The sequence below is a fragment of the Pelophylax lessonae genome, assembly GCF_965119305.1.
Source record: "Pelophylax lessonae genome assembly, chromosome: 6".
Lineage (NCBI taxonomy): Eukaryota > Metazoa > Chordata > Amphibia > Anura > Ranidae > Pelophylax > Pelophylax lessonae.
This window is the reverse complement of record NC_138773.1, coordinates 69,597,598-69,614,736: the sequence shown is the minus strand read 5'-3', so window position 1 is coordinate 69,614,736 and position 17,139 is coordinate 69,597,598. Positions and strand designations below refer to the sequence as shown.

The following is a 17,139-nucleotide window of genomic DNA, read 5'->3' as shown; positions in this document are numbered from 1 at the left end:
TTGATGACCAATCCTCATTATTATTACTATATTACAGGTCTCAGTCTTCTGCCCTGATAAACCTTCACCCCAACTAGGGGGAGAACTTTATCCCACCCTCCCAGAAACACGTCTTCACTGCTTGCTCCTCCTCCTTAGACGGGAGAATGCTGGACATCACATACCAGCCCTTGTTCAAGGTCAGTCCATGTGAATGCTTTATTCATTTGTATATTTATTCAATTATAGCAGGTTCATGCATTGATATCCATTGAAATCGCCCCCCGAAGTTGCTAAAAGTAGTGCTGGAACTACTTTTGGGAATCGGTGCGGAGCTGCAAATTCGGCGTCGCACCGATTCAGATGGTGCCGTTGCCGTCAATAGGCTCTGATTTGGCATGATATTTGCATGTCAAATCGGCCTGATGTTAACAAAGGCTTAAAGAGGTTGTAAACCGAGAAAAAAAAATTTTCTCTTCTTTACATCCTGAAAGAGAAACCCATAATGAGCTAGTATGCATCGCATAGTAGCTCATTATGAAATACTTACCTTAGAACGAGCCCCCGCCGTGCCGTCCGCTTACCTGTATGACGGGCGACATGTATAGTCGCCCGTCTTCCGGGATCGCGGCATCCGGCCATCTGATTGGCCGGAGCCGCGGTGACGTCACTCCCGCGCACGCGCGCGGGAGCCGACGGTCACGGCACGGGGCTCTGAAGGAACGGCACGATCTGCCGTTCCTTCAGAGCGCATGCGCCAGTGACGTCACTGGCTGCATTAAAGGTAAATATCTCCTAAACGGTGCATGTTTAGGAGATATTTACAGTACCTATAGGTAAGCCTTATCATAGGCTTACCTATAGGTACAACTTCCTGAGGAGGGTTTACTTCCTCTTTAATGGAGATTACAAGTCACCATTTTTAACTCGCATTGGTATTGATTTACTAAAACTGAAGAGTACAAAATCTGGTGCAGCTGTGCATGGTAGCCAATCAGCTTCTAACTTCAGCTTGTTCAATTAACCGCTTCAGTTCAGGAAGGTTTTACCGCCTTCATGACTAGGCCATTTTTTGCTATACGGCTCTGCGTTACTTTAACTGACAATTGCACGGTCGTGCGACGCAGTACCTGAATTAAATTTTTGTCGTTTTTTTTTTTTCTCGCAAATAGAGCTTTCTTTTGTTGGTATTTGATTTCCTCCCCCTTTTTTTTTTTTTTTTTTTTTTGTGCTATATAGAAAAAAAAGACAGACAATTTAAAAAAATAAATAAAAAAAAAATATATATTTTACTTTCTGCTGTAAAACCTCTTCAATAAAACAATGTAAGAAAATCTAATTTCTTCATCAATTTAGGCCAATATGTATTCTGCTACATATTTTTTTGATTTCCCCTTTTTTTTTTTTTTTTTTTTTTTGTGCTATATAGAAAAAAAAGACAGACAATTTAAAAAAATAAATAAAAAAAATATATATATTTTACTTTCTGCTGTAAAACATCTTCAATAAAACAATGTAAAAAAATTTAATTTCTTCATCAATTTAGGCCAATATGTATTCTGCTACATATTTTTGGTTTGCGCAAAAGTTATAGCATCTAAAAACAATGGGATATATTTATGGTATTTTTTTTTTTTTTTTACTAGTAATGGCGCCGATTAGGGGCTTATAGCGGGACTTCGATATTGTGACAGATAAATTGGACACTCACTTTTGACACTTTTTTTTTGAACCAGTGACAGTAATACTGTGATCAGTGCTAAAAATATACACTGTCACTGTACGAATGACACTGGCAGGGAAGGGGTTAACATAAGGGCGATCAAAGGCTTAGATGTGCTCCTAGGGAGTGTTTACTAACTGTGTGGGAGGTGCTTGTTCTGTGGAAAGGCCAGAAATAGAGAGCAACTGAGCATGTGCAGAGTAGTGTGAGACAGCGTATTACTGGATTTAGTATAGTCACGTATATTTTATGTTTTACATAGCTATACCTGTAAAATTGGCCAGCCTCAAGTGATCTTGCAGGACTTAATTTTCTGACTAAAGTTCTGATTTAATCTTTGAGAAAAAAAAACTGGAAGCTGATTGGTTTCTCTACAGAGCTGCACCACATTTTACACTCTCCAGTTTTAGTAAATCAACCCCATTATGTAGATATGGTCAATTGTTGTCAACTTCATGAAACCTGCCATCCAGCCATTGCTAGAGTACATGTAGACAGGAAGTTAATGAAAACAAGGCTGCAAGAGATGCAACAAAGGATCAAACAAAGGTGAAAATAGGTTTGCCACCTGTCTGGGATTCACCCGGACAGTCCGGGTTTTGAATTAGGTGTTCAGATTTCAGGGGGACTGAAACCCAGACATATTATTCAGACTGGACTGTAGCTCCCCAAGTAACCAAGATAGTCCCACACAAATCTGTTGCTGTCTGGGAGTTACGGGCGACTGTTTGTGGGCAGGCTCGGTATCTCAGTGGGGCAGGGCGATTAAGTCAGCAAGAGCAATTTGACCACACCCACTGTTCACTGCGGCACACTATGCGCAGTGCATTACTAAAGGTGTCCCATGCCGCTAAAGTGTTTGGGTTTGGCTTAAAGAAAAGGTGGCAACCCTAGGTGCAAACTGCATTTTATTTAAAAAAATGGCTGTTGTTTATGATACACTGGGCTTTAGCAAACCAACTGTTATTCAGATAGTGTTTAGATTTATTTTACCTTCTTTTTTATCTTTCATGTGTCCTTTTTTTTTTCTTTAATGGTATATTCATATTCCATATGCTGTGCCTAAAATTACTCTGTCCCTTAGGCTCCGTTCACATCTAGGCTTAATGCATCGTGGGCAGAATCACCACAATTCTGCATGCGATCCTGAATCACCGCAAATCGCAGGACGCACTTGCGATCCCCGTCATTTTCAATGGCACCCCAATTGCAGCATGATTGTTGCCAAACGAATCGCTTCTTTTGAGCAATTTTTCCGCAATTCTTCTTCGAGCGACAATTGTGGCACAACCGCGCGGTGATTGGGGTGCCTTTGGAAATGACGGGGATGGCAAGCATGTCCCGCAATCTGCGGTGATTCGGGATCGCGGCCAGAACGCCTTGATGTGAACAGAGCCTTAAACTGAAAAAAAAAAAACTCTACGAGTCAATCTTAGTAAATGTATACTGCTGTTTTGTGCTATTGCTGCTTTTTTTTTTTTTTTTTTATAAAGATCAGATTGCTATTGAACAATAGAGTACAAAAATGTAAGTACAGAGCCTGGTAACATGCTTGGTACAGACCTGTCTAAAGCAGGGTATACTTGGACCAAAAATTGCCTGGTTAAGGCAGGAACCGGGCAATCTTCGGTCCATTTATACTGCTTTCTGTTCTACAGAAGCCTGGCTAACAAATGGCTTCTGTCCAACTGTCATGCTGCAAAACCAGCATTCGATCAACGCTTATAGCTAATGGTTGCAAGTGCTGATCTGTGTATTCTGATGGGGGGAGAGTTCCCCATGTAAAAATACAATAGCACGGCGGGGGAGATCCCTGCATCGCACATCTTTTGTCAGTTTGTTTCCATTCATCCTGCAAAAAATAATAATTTAACATGTATAGGCTCCTTTCACACGGGCTTTCTGATCCAGTCCGTCTGTCAGTTTTTCAGGCAGACCGGATCGAATACTCCATGCATCCCTATGGAGCAGTGGATGTCAGTGAAGACATCTCCGCTGACACCCACTGCTATCCAATCCAATCCTGTCCGTGAAATCCGGACGGATGGAAACCCTATTTTCCATCCCTCTGGAGGATCGGATAAGATCGGATGAGAATGGACAGGCGGTCCATTCTCATCTGATCTCCCATAGAGGAGAGCGCAGCTCTGACAGCTCCGTCTCTGCACACAGAGCGTAAACGGAGCTGTCATCCGCCTGCTCAGCGGAGATCGGCGGATCAATCCCCACTGAGCAAAACGGCATCCGTCGGGCGCACCCCTTGTGTGAAAGGAGCCATATACGCAGCTTAACTATCAAATACAGAAAAAAAAATTACCATGAGACCGAATTCAAAACATATTGTCTTGTACACAACAGCACGCCCCCCCCCCCCCCCCCCCAGTTGACCTCCAAACTTTTCTATGTGTCTAGCCAGCATTCACTCAAACTATAATCAAAGCGATCATAAAAAAACAAAAAAACTGCAGGTCACACACTACTCTTGCACAGTAATTTATAACAATGCATTTGTTTGACATATTGTATAATCTGAAAAAGATGTAACCACTGTCAGCTTTGGACCAAAGAAGTGACCTGTAGTTCACCTGTGTACTTCTTATAACAATCCCTTCTCTCCGCAGGATTAATGAATGATCTGGCTGAGCAGGGTCTGCTGGGGGTAATCCGGTACAGCCTGCCTTGTCCTGGTGATCTGGATCCTACCCTGTGTTTCCATGCAGCACCCTATTCAGATGCTTTGCTACATGCACTCGGTAACTTACTTATGTGTTATAAGCCCAGTGCTTAAAGGTTTCCCTTTGCACAAAACAGATATTTCTGTTTTAGGAGGGAGCTAGTTGGCTAAATCACTTATTGACTTGTTTTATCATATGGGAACTCCAGTGGTGAGATCTCCTGGGTATTTTCAGTGGCTCTGTTCCTGTTTACAATGGTATTTTTGGTGTTTTTACCAACCCTAGAGGGCTATATTCATGCTTTGTTCTCACAGATAGATTAAGGCAGAATGGGCCCTAGGCAAGGTTTCAGCTTTGGTCCTCCCATCCCTTATATTGATAAGGATTGCAATATGCACAGAGAAACTGCTCTATTTGCCTTGTTTGCCCTGGCATGGCCTGCCCCATTAGACACCAGCTGCCTCCAAGTTTAGTCGCCTCTGTGAAGTCACCGCCAGTTGCACAGATCGGACCCATTGCACAATCCCTCTGGTTTACTGCAGGTGCATGAAGGTTGTAAGTGGTCCCTCTAGACATCCATTAGGCTCTGAATCCAGCTCTAATTCTTCATATATCGAACACAGCAAAAATCAAACAGGGAGGAGAAACTCCCTAATAAAGGCCATGACAAGTGTATAGAGATCTCACTGCCGGAATCCCTAATTTTTCCACATTTACCAACAAATATCAATATCAGCAGTACCTTTTGGCTATGGATAATCAAATATTTACTTATTGTTTACAAGCACTAAATTGCTTTATCAAGCCATCACTGACCTCTGGTAGCTGCAGGTACTATGGAGAAATTAATCCTCAAAGTTCACAGTGAAGGCACTGAAATCTTAGCTATCTCCTCCTCCTTTTACTTGCAGCAAAGATTTGTCAGCCTGGCAGACTGCTTGCGTGAGCAAACACCAAGAGTTCTAAGCTGTTCCGCAGTGGACTTGACCATGTCTTTAGAGTTCTTTTTCATTCTTTGAGTGTATCCCACAAAATCTCTGGCTACCAATGTTAATTTCATTGACAAAAACATTTTCATCATAATTCTTATCAGTGGCATATATCTAGTGATGAAAACTAAACAAAAATCAACGCACATTTTCAATTGACGAAAAAGATGAGATGACGATAATCAATTCAATTTTCAACGAATGAAAATATGCGAGAGACGTTTACCCATGTGAAGTTCTGGTCTCCTTGGAGTTCTGCCTGTAGAGCCCGTGAGTGCTTCCCCTCCCAACAAGCAAGGTAGCGACCATAGTGTGCTTAGTGGTGTGGCATGCTTAACACTGTGCAGCATTACAGGCCTCCTCAGACGACTATCCAGAGCACCGTGTACATTACAGATCTCCCAAGAGTCACGACCGTCCAGAGCACTGTGCAGCATTACAGGCCTCCTCAGACGACCATCCAGAGCAGTGTGTGCATTACAGGCCTCCCAAGAGTCACGACCGTCCAGAGCACTGTGCAGCATTACAGGCCTCCTCAGACAACCATCCAGAGCAGTGTGTGCATTACAGGCCTCCCAAGAGTCCCGACCGTCCAGAGCACTGTGCAGCATTACAGGCCTCCTCAGACTATCCAGAGCACTGTGTGCATTAAAGGCCTCCCCAGATTCACGACCGTCTAGAGCACTGTGCAGCATTACAGGCCTCCCGAGAGTCCCGACTCATGACCGTCCGGAGCACTGTGCATTATCGGCCTCCTCAGACCTCCCAGAGCATTGTGCCTCCCAGGCCTCCTCAGACCAAAATCCAGATTTTCTGTCTAGTTTGTTTAAACCTTAATACCATAAAAAATAACATATTAGGTTTTTTTTTCACTCCAGGAGTAAATAATGAGTTTGGAAATTGGAGAAATGCTTAAATAATTCATTACAATGTAACAAAACCTATTAGATTTTAGTTAACAAAAATGATTTTTTTAGAGTAAATATGACTAAAACTAAAACAATTGCAGATGACTAAAATACGACTAAAACTAAAATGGCATTTTAGTCAAAAAAATTAAAATTAAATTGAAATTTTACGCCAAAATTAACACTGGTGGCTACTACTTGTAAAGAATATGTAAATATGATAAGGATGTCCATGTCTCATCATTTGATAACTTTTAATATATTTATGAATTCCCAGGTTCCCAGTTTTAATTTTCCAATAATATGTAATAATGCATTTAGTAATGTGTAATACACTCATTAAATTTTATAACTGTTATACTGATTAGGTTTTGGTAAAAGGATTGTGTAATGCTTCTTTGTTTGTGACAGGTGGAAGCTTACATGCTGTGCCAGACCCAAGCAGTGCAGTCTTGGACATGCAATCTAGACATCCTTTTCCCTTTGACCCCGAAGCTGAACAAGTTGTGATCCTGACTTTGAGCGGTGGACAGACCCTGCAGAGAGCAGGCCACTTCTTGCGGCAGATTCTTAGACTCCGAGCCAAAAAACAAGAGGTTGTCTCAGGTAGGCCCTTTTTCGATTTCAGTGTTTCAAATACAATTTTGATCTTTCTGCCCTCCAATTATTAAAGGCTAAAGCCACCCTTTAAAAAAATAAAATAAATGCACATATTTTTAATGTAAAAATGTGGCATTTAAAGATTTTTTCAAAGGGGCCTGCAAAGCATTGCAGGCCACAATACACTGGATGGCATTTCATCCAGTGGATTGTGGATGCAGTGCCAGGCTCCTGCAGACTCTTCCTCCAGCTTTCTAACTGTACTGAGATACTGGCTTTCAATTGGAGAGCTTGAGAAACTGTAAATAGACTGAGTGTGGTAATCCCTGTACTCATGTTCCATTGAGAAATACAAGTCTATCTGCCACAGTGGTAGACAGGACTTGTAGTTTATTCATTCACAGATCTCTGTTAATGAACTATGCGGTTGTGTGGATTGAGTCCTGCACAGCCACGCTAATTTCAAAAGTGAAAGCTGCTGTAGAGTGAAGAACTGTGTTTTTGAGGTGGGGGCTCGATTTTTAACACCATGTTACACACTAAATACAGGGGAAACATGTAACATGGTGTAAAAGATGAAGTTAGCTTTTAACCACTTCAGCTCTGGATGGTTTTACCCCCTTAATGACCAGGCCATTTTTTTGTGATTCGGCACTTCGTTACTTTACCTAACAATTGCACGCTCGTGCAACTCTGTATCCAAATACAATTGATGTCCTTTTTTTCCCCACAAATAGAGCTTTAATTTGGTGGTATTTGATCACCTCTGCGGTTTTTAGATTTTGCGCTATAAACAAAAAAAGAGCGATAATTTTGAAAAAAGCACAATATTTGTTACTTTCTGCTATAAAACATTCCCAATAAAATTTTTTTAAAAAATCTAATTTTTTTTTTTATCCGTTTGTATTCTGCTACATATTTTTGGTAAAAAAAAAAACCCAAAAAGCATATTTTAATGGGTTTGCGCAAAAGTTATAGCGTTTACAAACTATGGGAATGATTTTTGGACTTTTTATTTTTTTTTGTTTTTTTAGTAATGGCGATGATCAGCGATTTTTAGACATTGTGGCGGACAAATATGGCACTAAGTGACACTTTTTGGGGACCAGTGACAATAATACAGTAATCAGTGCTAAATAAAATGCACTGTTACTGTATAAATGACACTGGCAGGGAAGGGGTTAATACTGGGGGTGATCAAGGGGTTAAGTGTATGCCTAATTGTGCTTGCTAACTTTTGGGGGGGGGGCTTCGTGAAAGGAACACAGAGATCTGTGTTTCAGCTTAGCTGAGACACACATTCTCATTGCGCCTGTCTGACAGGAGAGCCGCCTGTTTTGTTTGCATCGGCAGGCGGCTCTCCTGTCAGTTTCCCCGAAGATTGTGGGAGGCCGACTCCTCCCGCGATCTGCCTCCCGCTGTGTCTAATCACAGCAGGAGCGCGGCTCACGCCGCCGGGACCATGTGCACATAATTAAAGTAGATCTACGTGATTACGCGCAGCCGAGCCGCCCTGCCACAGTAAATCTGCATGGGGCGGTCGACAAGTGGTTAATGTGCTGATTGAATTTCTCATTCAAAAATGAAGCTGTGCTTTGCTAATGCAAGACAAAGAAAACAGGTTTACTTTGACAGCCCCAACAGCAACACATAATCTTTGCGCTCGCGCTATCCCTTTGGTAGGAGCAAATATTAATACGCAATACTTGCAGGTATAGGAAATACATGTGGCTTCTTCCTCCCATGTTACAGCGCTAGTGGTTGGTGATTGGCCATTCAGCTACTTATTGCTGCCATATACCGTAGAAGTGGTGTGAGAGCATGTAATGACTTCAGTTTACATAGTATCTCTTCTTTTCACTCCCAGTGGCCAAAAAGAGCAGTAGGGGTGGAATCTAGGAATGGGCAGCTGGTGAATCTTTTTCTTTACCCTTCATGGACAAAGCATTGTTTGAAGTTGAGTGAAAAATTGTTTCATAAAGCGGCATATTTTACAAGAGTAACATATCAGAAAACTATATGGCTGTTGATAACAGATTAGTGATCTGTTGGATGAGCTTGCTTACTTCTACACTTCCCTAATTACTGCAAATTAGCAGTTTGTTGTGGAATATGTATAATGCTAGGCTAATGTACCAAAACCTTCTTTTCAGTTAGACGTGCTTAAAAAAAGGGTATGCATTGACAGGCTTTGAGGTTGAGTGACAATAGTATTAGTTTGACATCAGTTTGAGACACTTCTAATGCCCGGTTCACACTAATGCGACATGCGCTCCAACTTTGAGAGCACGTGTTGCATCACAAGTCGTACCCCATTAAGTGCAATGGAACTGTTCTAACAAGAGCGACTTTAGTCACTTCGAGTTAGAGAAAGGTTTCCGGCACTACTTTTGGTCCAACTTTGGCACGACTTGCATAGACGTCTGTTAAGTAGGACACTAGGCAGAAAGCAGGGACTATAGCAGGGAGAGGGAGTATACCCCCTGGGACTGCCCATGGGTGTAGCCAGACGTTTTTTCTGCTGAGAAAATGGCATTTTTGACTTACCTTAAATTTCAATTCTCCGATGTTCATTGACTGACACAGCACCCACCCCTCTGTGGAGTTAGAATTCTCCTGACACTGCTTGTAACAAAACTAAGTGACTATAGCAGGGAGAGGGAGTATACCCCCTGGAACTGCCCATGGGTGTAGCCAGACGTTTTTTCTGCCTAGTGTCCTACTTCTGTAGGGGTCAGTATAACCCAGTGGTCAAGAATGAGCTGTGTCCATCAATGAACATCAGAGAAATGAATTTTACTGTAAGTCAAAAATCCCATTTTTACCTCTGTGCTCAGGTAGTCAAAAATATGATGTGTCCATTGAAGGGGTGAATCAGAGTTGGGGTAGAGTTGCAGATTGAACATCAATCCCCCGAAATCCTTTGAGATAGATCATGTGACCCATGCACTGGCATTTGGTTATGTGACCAGCAGCAATTGGTAGGAGAATTCAGAGGTTGCATGGGAAAGGTATGCAATTCTTAAGCTGCCCATTGACTTTAGAGGACAGTCTAGCATGCAGGCATAATTCAACAAGCCTTTGGGCAAATTCTCATCAGTACATCAGGGTTAACTTACATGCTCAGCTCAGTAGCTTCAGTAGAGAGGGTGGCGGACCCAGACACCGGCCTATCAACTAAAAGCAGTCGTATTTGACATGTTTTTCAGGCTGTCCAATCATGGAGGACAGGTAGGATCAGAGGCTAGCTACTGAATGAGGTTATTGCCTGAACTGGATCATGTTGTTATGTTAAAGATATGTTAAAGTTTAGGTGTTATATTAAAGATAGCCTTTTAAAAAGCAGACAGGCCATTTACAGTTCTGGTTATAAACAGTCTTCTTTCTAGCCTCTTATTTTATAGACAATAAAAGCTTTAAAAAAAATGCAGATGATACAGGGGTGATTAAGATCCAATTTCCCCAAATTGCATTGTCTTAGCAAACAGCAAGATAATAGATTTGCTTCCTTCCGCCACTTTATCTCTCAATATCCTTTTAAACATAGGATGAACTGTATTGTATTTCTTTTTCACTCTTGGCTGCAAGTCAGCCTTGGAGGTTTTGTGATCTATATTGTGATCAATAATGTGATTAGTGATAATACAATATTCCACCTTTTATCAATGTATATATTGCTGCAGTACCATGAAAATCCACTAAGGGGCAGTAAAGACATTGTAATAAAGAAGTTACAGTCATCAAAATCAGCGCTGTGTATTCTAGGCAAACCTGACTTTTTAAAAAGAGAACCTGTCAGAATGGTCATATGGACTGTGCCACTGGTGGCTTGCTTTTATTAGTTTTGGTGCTGTCATTGTCATCCCCGACTAAAAAGACACAGTTACCAGGTAAGTACTTTGAATCCTTAACTGCAGAATTTTTTCTCTTCCTAAAATATTTTTTATTGACTTGCAATGTGCCTCTGAACTTGCTAGCAAAATTTAGAGTCAATTCCTTAGCATTTCCCCTCCTTTCTTGCATGTCATAGCCCTTTCCTTATCTGGGAGTGCCTAATTGATATCTATGCTGGCCCAGCTCCTGTGCCCCTCCCTTCACCTCTCTACATAACTTTTAATGTAGAAATGAAGGGGAATGCTATAGAGCAGTGATGGCGAACCTTGGCGCCCCAGATGTTTTGGAATTGCATTTCCCATGGTGCTCATGCACTCTGCAGGGTAGTTGAGCACCATGGGAAATGTAGTTCACTGCTATAGAGTGTCACTTGAGTGGCAGCTTTGAGTCTGCTGGAGCTGCTGACATCACATGCATGCATCAGTCTCAGACTTCAGAATACTCGAATGTGTACACAAGAGAGGGCCTCCGACTGGTAAATAACATGCCTAGAATTTAATAATTGCATGTATAATCTTATGGGAAGACTGTTGTTGAAATGAATGGTCTGGTGTCAGTGTCTCTTAACCACTTTACCACCGGAGGATTTTCCTGCTTAACGTCCAGGCCACTTTTTGCAACTTGGCACTGCGCGACTTTAACTGACAATTGCGCGGTCATGCAACCCTGTACCCAAACAAAATTTATGTCCTTTTTTTTTCCCCACAAACAGAGCTTCCTTTTGGTGGTATTTGTTCACCTCTGCGCTTTTCATTTTTTGCAGTATTAATAAAAAAAGAGCGAACATTTTGGGAAAAAATTTACATTTTCTACTTTGACAGTTAAAAAATATCCAATATATTCAATTTTTGTCATATATTTATGTCAAAATGTATTTAGCTACATGTCTTTGACAAAAAAATTCTCAACGAGCGTATTTTTAACCGCTTTAAGACCGGAAGATTTTACCCCATTTCTGACCAGGCTATATTTTGCGATTCGGCACTGCGTTGCTTTAACAGACAATTGCGCGGTCGTGCAACGCTGTACCCAAATTAAATTTATGTCCCTTTTTCCCCACAAATAGAGCTTTCTTTTGGTGGTATTTGATCACCTGTGCGATTTTTAATTTTTGAAAAAAAGAGCGACAATTTTGAAAAAAAAAAAAACAATATTTTTTTACATTCTGATATATAACATTCCCCAAAAAAATTTATGAATCAAAATGTTTTAACATTTTAGGGCAATTTGTTTTCTGCTACATATTTTTGGTAAAAAAAATCACAATAAGCGTATTTTGATTGGTTTGCGCAAAAGTTATTGCGTTTACTAACTACGGGAAAGATTTGTCATTTTTATTGTTTATTTTTTTTTACTAGTAATGGCGGCGATCTGCGATTTTTTTTTTTTTTTTTTTTTTTGCGGGACTGCGACATTGCGGTGGACAGATCGGACCGCTAACTGACATTTTTGACACTTTTGGGGGTACCAGTGACATTACTACAGTAATCAGTGTTATAAATATGCACTGTTACTGTAATAATGACACTGGCAGGGAAGGGGTTAACTTTATTGGTGATCAAGGGGTTAAATGTATGCCTCATGCTTACTGATGTGTGTGGGGGGAGGGGGTTGTGGGACACAGAACGGGGATCGCAGGTTCAGCTATGCTGAATCCTGTAATCTGTCACTGTCTGTCACATAGGAGATCCGCCCGCTTTGTTTACACAAGCGGGCGGATTTCCTCACTCGAACCCACGTCGATCGGGGAAGAGCGGTGGTATCACCGTCTCTCCTCCCCTGGCCCGACTCCCGCTGTGTCTGAACACAGTGGGAGCGAGCCTCTGGCGGCGCGCGCGCGCCGCAGAGAGAGAGGAGAGTCTGGTGACGTAGGTCTACGCCTCCAGACCTTAACGAGCCACTTTGCTGCAGTAGCAGCACAGTGAGCAGTGGTAAAGTGGTGATAATCCTAAAAATGCTCCCTCCCCCCTTCTATCACTTATGCTGACTAATCTGTTTAAGAAAAATGTATATACTTACCTATTTCCAGGGTGCTCTGGACCCGTCAAGTGATCTCCCCTGTGTCAGCCAGCAGCAGCTGCAGTGGAGAAGAGTGTTCAACGAAGCCTGGAAAGCCTGGTAGTGATGACGTCACCCATAGGCTCCTATGGCCCAGCTGTTCTCAGCACTTCCTCCTTTCCTCTGCAGCTTACACAGGGGAGCTGGATGGCGGCCTCAAAATAGGTAAGTATACACATCTTTCTTACACAGGTTAGTCACCATAGGTGTTAGGAGGGAGATTAGAGCATTTTTAGGATTAGTTAGTTTTTGCCTGGAGTTCTACTTTAAGCATTTAGCCACAGATCTAATGTAATCAATAAAGTTGTATCTTTCACCCTGTTTTTGACTTATTAAGAAAGGCTGAACATGACTGCTCTAGCGTTTGCGTCTTTAAGTCAGCAGTGGCAGATTCCATATTTTTATCCCCCACAGATTCCCATTAAAAAAACACACCCTACCTGAGTCTCCCCTCCCCCAGAGCACCCCCCATGTTGAGGGCATATGGCCTGGTATGGGTCAGGAGGGGAGGCTTGCTCGCCCCCCACCCTCCCCCCCCCCCTTTCCTGGCCTGCCGGCTACATGCTCGGCTAAGGGTCTGGTATGGATTTTAGAGGCGGGGACCCCACGTCATATTTTCTTTTTTTTGTGTAAATTTTGGCGTAGGGTTCCCCTCAAAATCCATAGCAGACTCGAAGGGCCTGGTATGGATTGGGGGAGCGCACCCATACCGTTTTGTTTTTTTTGTTTTTCTAGTACCGGCTCTTTGTTTTTAGGAACAAAGCAGCTGTCTGCTACCTCTAAGGCCCCTTTCACACAGGGCGGATCCGTTTGGATGGGCTCCGCTTGCTCAGTGGGGATCACTCCGTTGATCGCCGCTGAGCAGACGGATGGCAGGTCTGTCTCTGCTCACTGTGTCCTGCTCTCCTCTATGGGGAGATCGCATGAAAATGAATAGCATGTCCGTTTTCATCCGATCCAAGCAGCTGGACAGATGGCGAACGTAAAGCCAAAGGTCTGTTTTCAGCGGATCTTGTCGGATCAGATGCCAGGCGGGTGTCCGCTGACACCCACCTCCCCATAGAGGTCAATGTGTGACCCAATCGAGTCCGCCTGAAAAATGGAAAGGTGGACCCAATCGGCCTGATCGTGTGAAAGGGGCCAATCATTTTTTTCATTTATTAAAAGACTTTTAATAAACAACCACACACCTGTCCCACGATCCAGCGTTGTACTCACCCCAGCCGTGTTCTCCCCATATCCTCCCTTGGTGACGCCGGCATCTCTACTATGGGCACTAGGCTGTGACAGCTTGTGGATGTCCACTGCGCATGCGCGAGCGGTGCTACGCTCCAAAGTCTTCTAGGACCTGTCCTTTGGGAAGGTGAACTTTCCGCTTTTGATCGCCTAAGGAGACCAGAACAGAAGTGGGAGCGGGTACCTGTCAAAATCGGGTACCTTCTCCCGCTCCCCTCCCCAAAAGCTCAGTTTCACAAACAGGAGTCATGGAGGAGGCCTAAAAGCAGAATTCCACTTTTGGGTCATTGTTTTTTCTTTAATACTCCACCATAATTGCCTCCAATTCAAATTTACCATTTAGATCAGGGGTGGGGAACCTTTTTTCTGCCAAGGGCCATTTGGATTTTTGTAAGATTATTCGGGGGCCGTACAAAATGTATGCATAAATGTAATAGGCATTGCTTTGCAGCAAAAAACGCTTTGAGGTCACAAAAGTGTGAAAGGGGCCTTCAGTAATCAAGGTATAGTGTGTCCCATTTCAATGCAGACTGACCACAGCGTGCCCCCTTTCAATACAGATGGACCACAGCGTTCCCCCTTTCAATGCAGACTGACCACAGCGTTCCCCCTTTCAATGCAGACTGACCACCGCGTGCCCCCTTTCAATGCAGGCTGACCACAGCATGCCCCCTTTCAATGCAGACTGACCACAGCGTGCCCCCTTTCAATGCAGACTGGCCACAGCGTGCCCCCTTTCAATGCAGACTGACCACAGCCTACCCCCTTTCAATGCAGACTGACCACAGCGTGCCCCCTTTCAATGCAGACTGACCACAGCTGGCCCTTTTCAATGCAGACTGACCACAGCGTGCCCCCTTTCAATGCAGACTGACCACAGCGTGCCCCCTTTCAATGCAGACTGACCACAGTATGCCCCCTTTCAATGCAGACTGACCACAGTATGCCCCCTTTCAATGCAGACTGACCACAGCGGGGGCCTTTCAATGCAGACTGACCACAGCGTGCCCCCTTTCAATGCAGACTGACCACAGCCTGCCCCCTTTCAATGCAGACTGACCACAGCGTGCCCCCTTTCAATGCAGACTGACCACAGCGTGCCCCCTTTCAATGCAGACTGACCACAGCGTGCCCCCTTTCAATGCAGACTGACCACAGCGTGCCCCTCTTCAATGCAGACTGACCACAGCGTGCCCCCTTTCAATGCAGACTGACCACAGCGTGCCCCCTTTCAATGCAGAGAGACCACAGCGTGCCCCCTTTCAATGCAGAGAGACCACAGCGTGACCCCTTTCAATGCAGAGAGACCACAGCGTGCCCCCTTTCAATGCAGAAAGCCAGTGCACTTACCTGCAGCGGCGGCTTCTCCTCAAGTCCTCCCGCCTCCTCCTTGACCAATGGCATGGTTTCGCCTTTCGGCCAATCAGGAAGCAGGTCTCGGACCCGCTTCCTGATTGGCCAGGAGGGGGATCCGTGTGACAATAGCAAATTTTCATTCGCTATTCTCACACAAATGGGTGGGCTCGGGGTGAACTGCTCTGCGCCCCGGGTCCACCCTTTTCTGAGACTCACACTGTCAGGACGAAGCGTTCGGCTCCTTCTGACAGCTCCGCTGGCATGCACAGGCTCAATCATTTAAACCTAACCTAATCTCAGAAGCAGGCACGGTCCATCTCTGCTGTAGGCATCTGAAGCCCTCTTGTATTTCTTTCTGGGATTTGGTGCAGCTGGCTACCCAGCATGCACCTCCCAATCTCGCTCCTGCGCAGTAATGCCACTGCGCGGCAATCTTTCGTCCTGACACATTCCTATAGCAATGGCGGCGGAAGTTTCCACCCCATTGCTATAGCAACCTGTCAATCAAAGAACATCCCGTAAAAAAGTCACTAGGTGATTCGCATGGACTCCTGGGATATCGGCCTTATCTATCCCAGGAGTCCATGCAAATCGCCTAGTAAAGAAATCTAGACAGCCGCAGCCGGAAGTGCTGCTGCTGCAGAAAAGGCTAAAAGTATTTACTAATTTTAAAAAATATATATTTCCATTTGTAAAAGCATTCAGGATGGTCATGACAATGATTACACATGTACAAAATTGGTGGAACTCCGCTTTAACAACTAGCTATCCGCGCATCAATTTGGATCATTCGTTACTTGGGATGCTTCAATCATCCAGATGATACTAATAAATTTTGTTGTTTTATTATAATTTATTTTGGTTTCTATGAAATTCATGACTACTGTTACTCAGACGCATCTTAATTTCCGAATAACATAAATTTCCCCCGAATTTTGATTTGTAACAAAACAAACTGCATCTGTCTAGTAAAGAGCAATTCTTGCAATTGACCAATGAAAAACTGTTGGGAAGTGCAAAAACAAAGTATCCCTCTGAAAAATTATTATATATATTATTATAATCCTCTTTTATTTATAAATGTAGCACCCTACAAGGTAGGTACTAGGTAAAAGCATAATGGGCCTTAGCTGCCTAGCAGCAGGGCTATGATTTTCAGCTGGACTGTCATGTCTCCCAGGTGTGGCTGCTGAGAGGGGAGATTCCCCACTGGCTCCATGAGAGGACTCTCATTGGGCAGTGGAGGAAACCCAATCAGTGGCCCACTCAGGCCTGTATCTACCCCAGAAGGCAGATTCTGTCGCAGAGGATTCTGGGAGTGGGTATAAGTTTGAAGGCAATGCATTACGCAGCATCTTTGGCGGGAAGCAGAGTCCCAGGAGGGAGAGTATGGCTGTCTCTCCTCCTGTCAGAAGGATCGGTGGCTGCCTGAGAATCCAGGAGGGAAAGCTGAGCTGAGTTGCAGAGAGGATCCTGTGTGCCAAGGACCAGCGGAGGAAGAGGGGTTCAGTTCCAGGAAAGCCTTCCAAGGTTGTGAGTACTGTGAACTGCCCCTGGGGGTCTGCCTAGTGTAGAGGGGACCACTCCGGTGAGGGTCCCAGGGATCCTGGAGCCTGCAAGTGTAAAGGGGGTTGCCTAGTAAAAGTACCCTGAAGTGTCAAGGGGGTTGCCTAGTGAGAGGACCCTGGAAGTGTAGAGAGGGTGCCAGCGGTTGGGCCCTG

The 17,139-nt window shown here is 43.9% G+C and overlaps 1 protein-coding gene across 1 annotated transcript in view; it reads left to right on the top strand.

Moving 5' to 3' along the window:
- The window catches only part of LOC309558919 (dynein axonemal assembly factor 8-like), a 211,969-nt gene that overhangs the window by 89,375 nt on the left and 105,455 nt on the right, over window positions 1–17,139 (top strand). Inside the window, exons 18-20 of the mRNA XM_082262014.1 lie at window positions 38–179; window positions 4,324–4,455; window positions 6,686–6,880. Coding sequence (XP_082118140.1) covers window positions 38–179; window positions 4,324–4,455; window positions 6,686–6,880 — 469 coding nt within the window. The remainder of the gene's footprint in view (window positions 1–37; window positions 180–4,323; window positions 4,456–6,685; window positions 6,881–17,139) is intronic.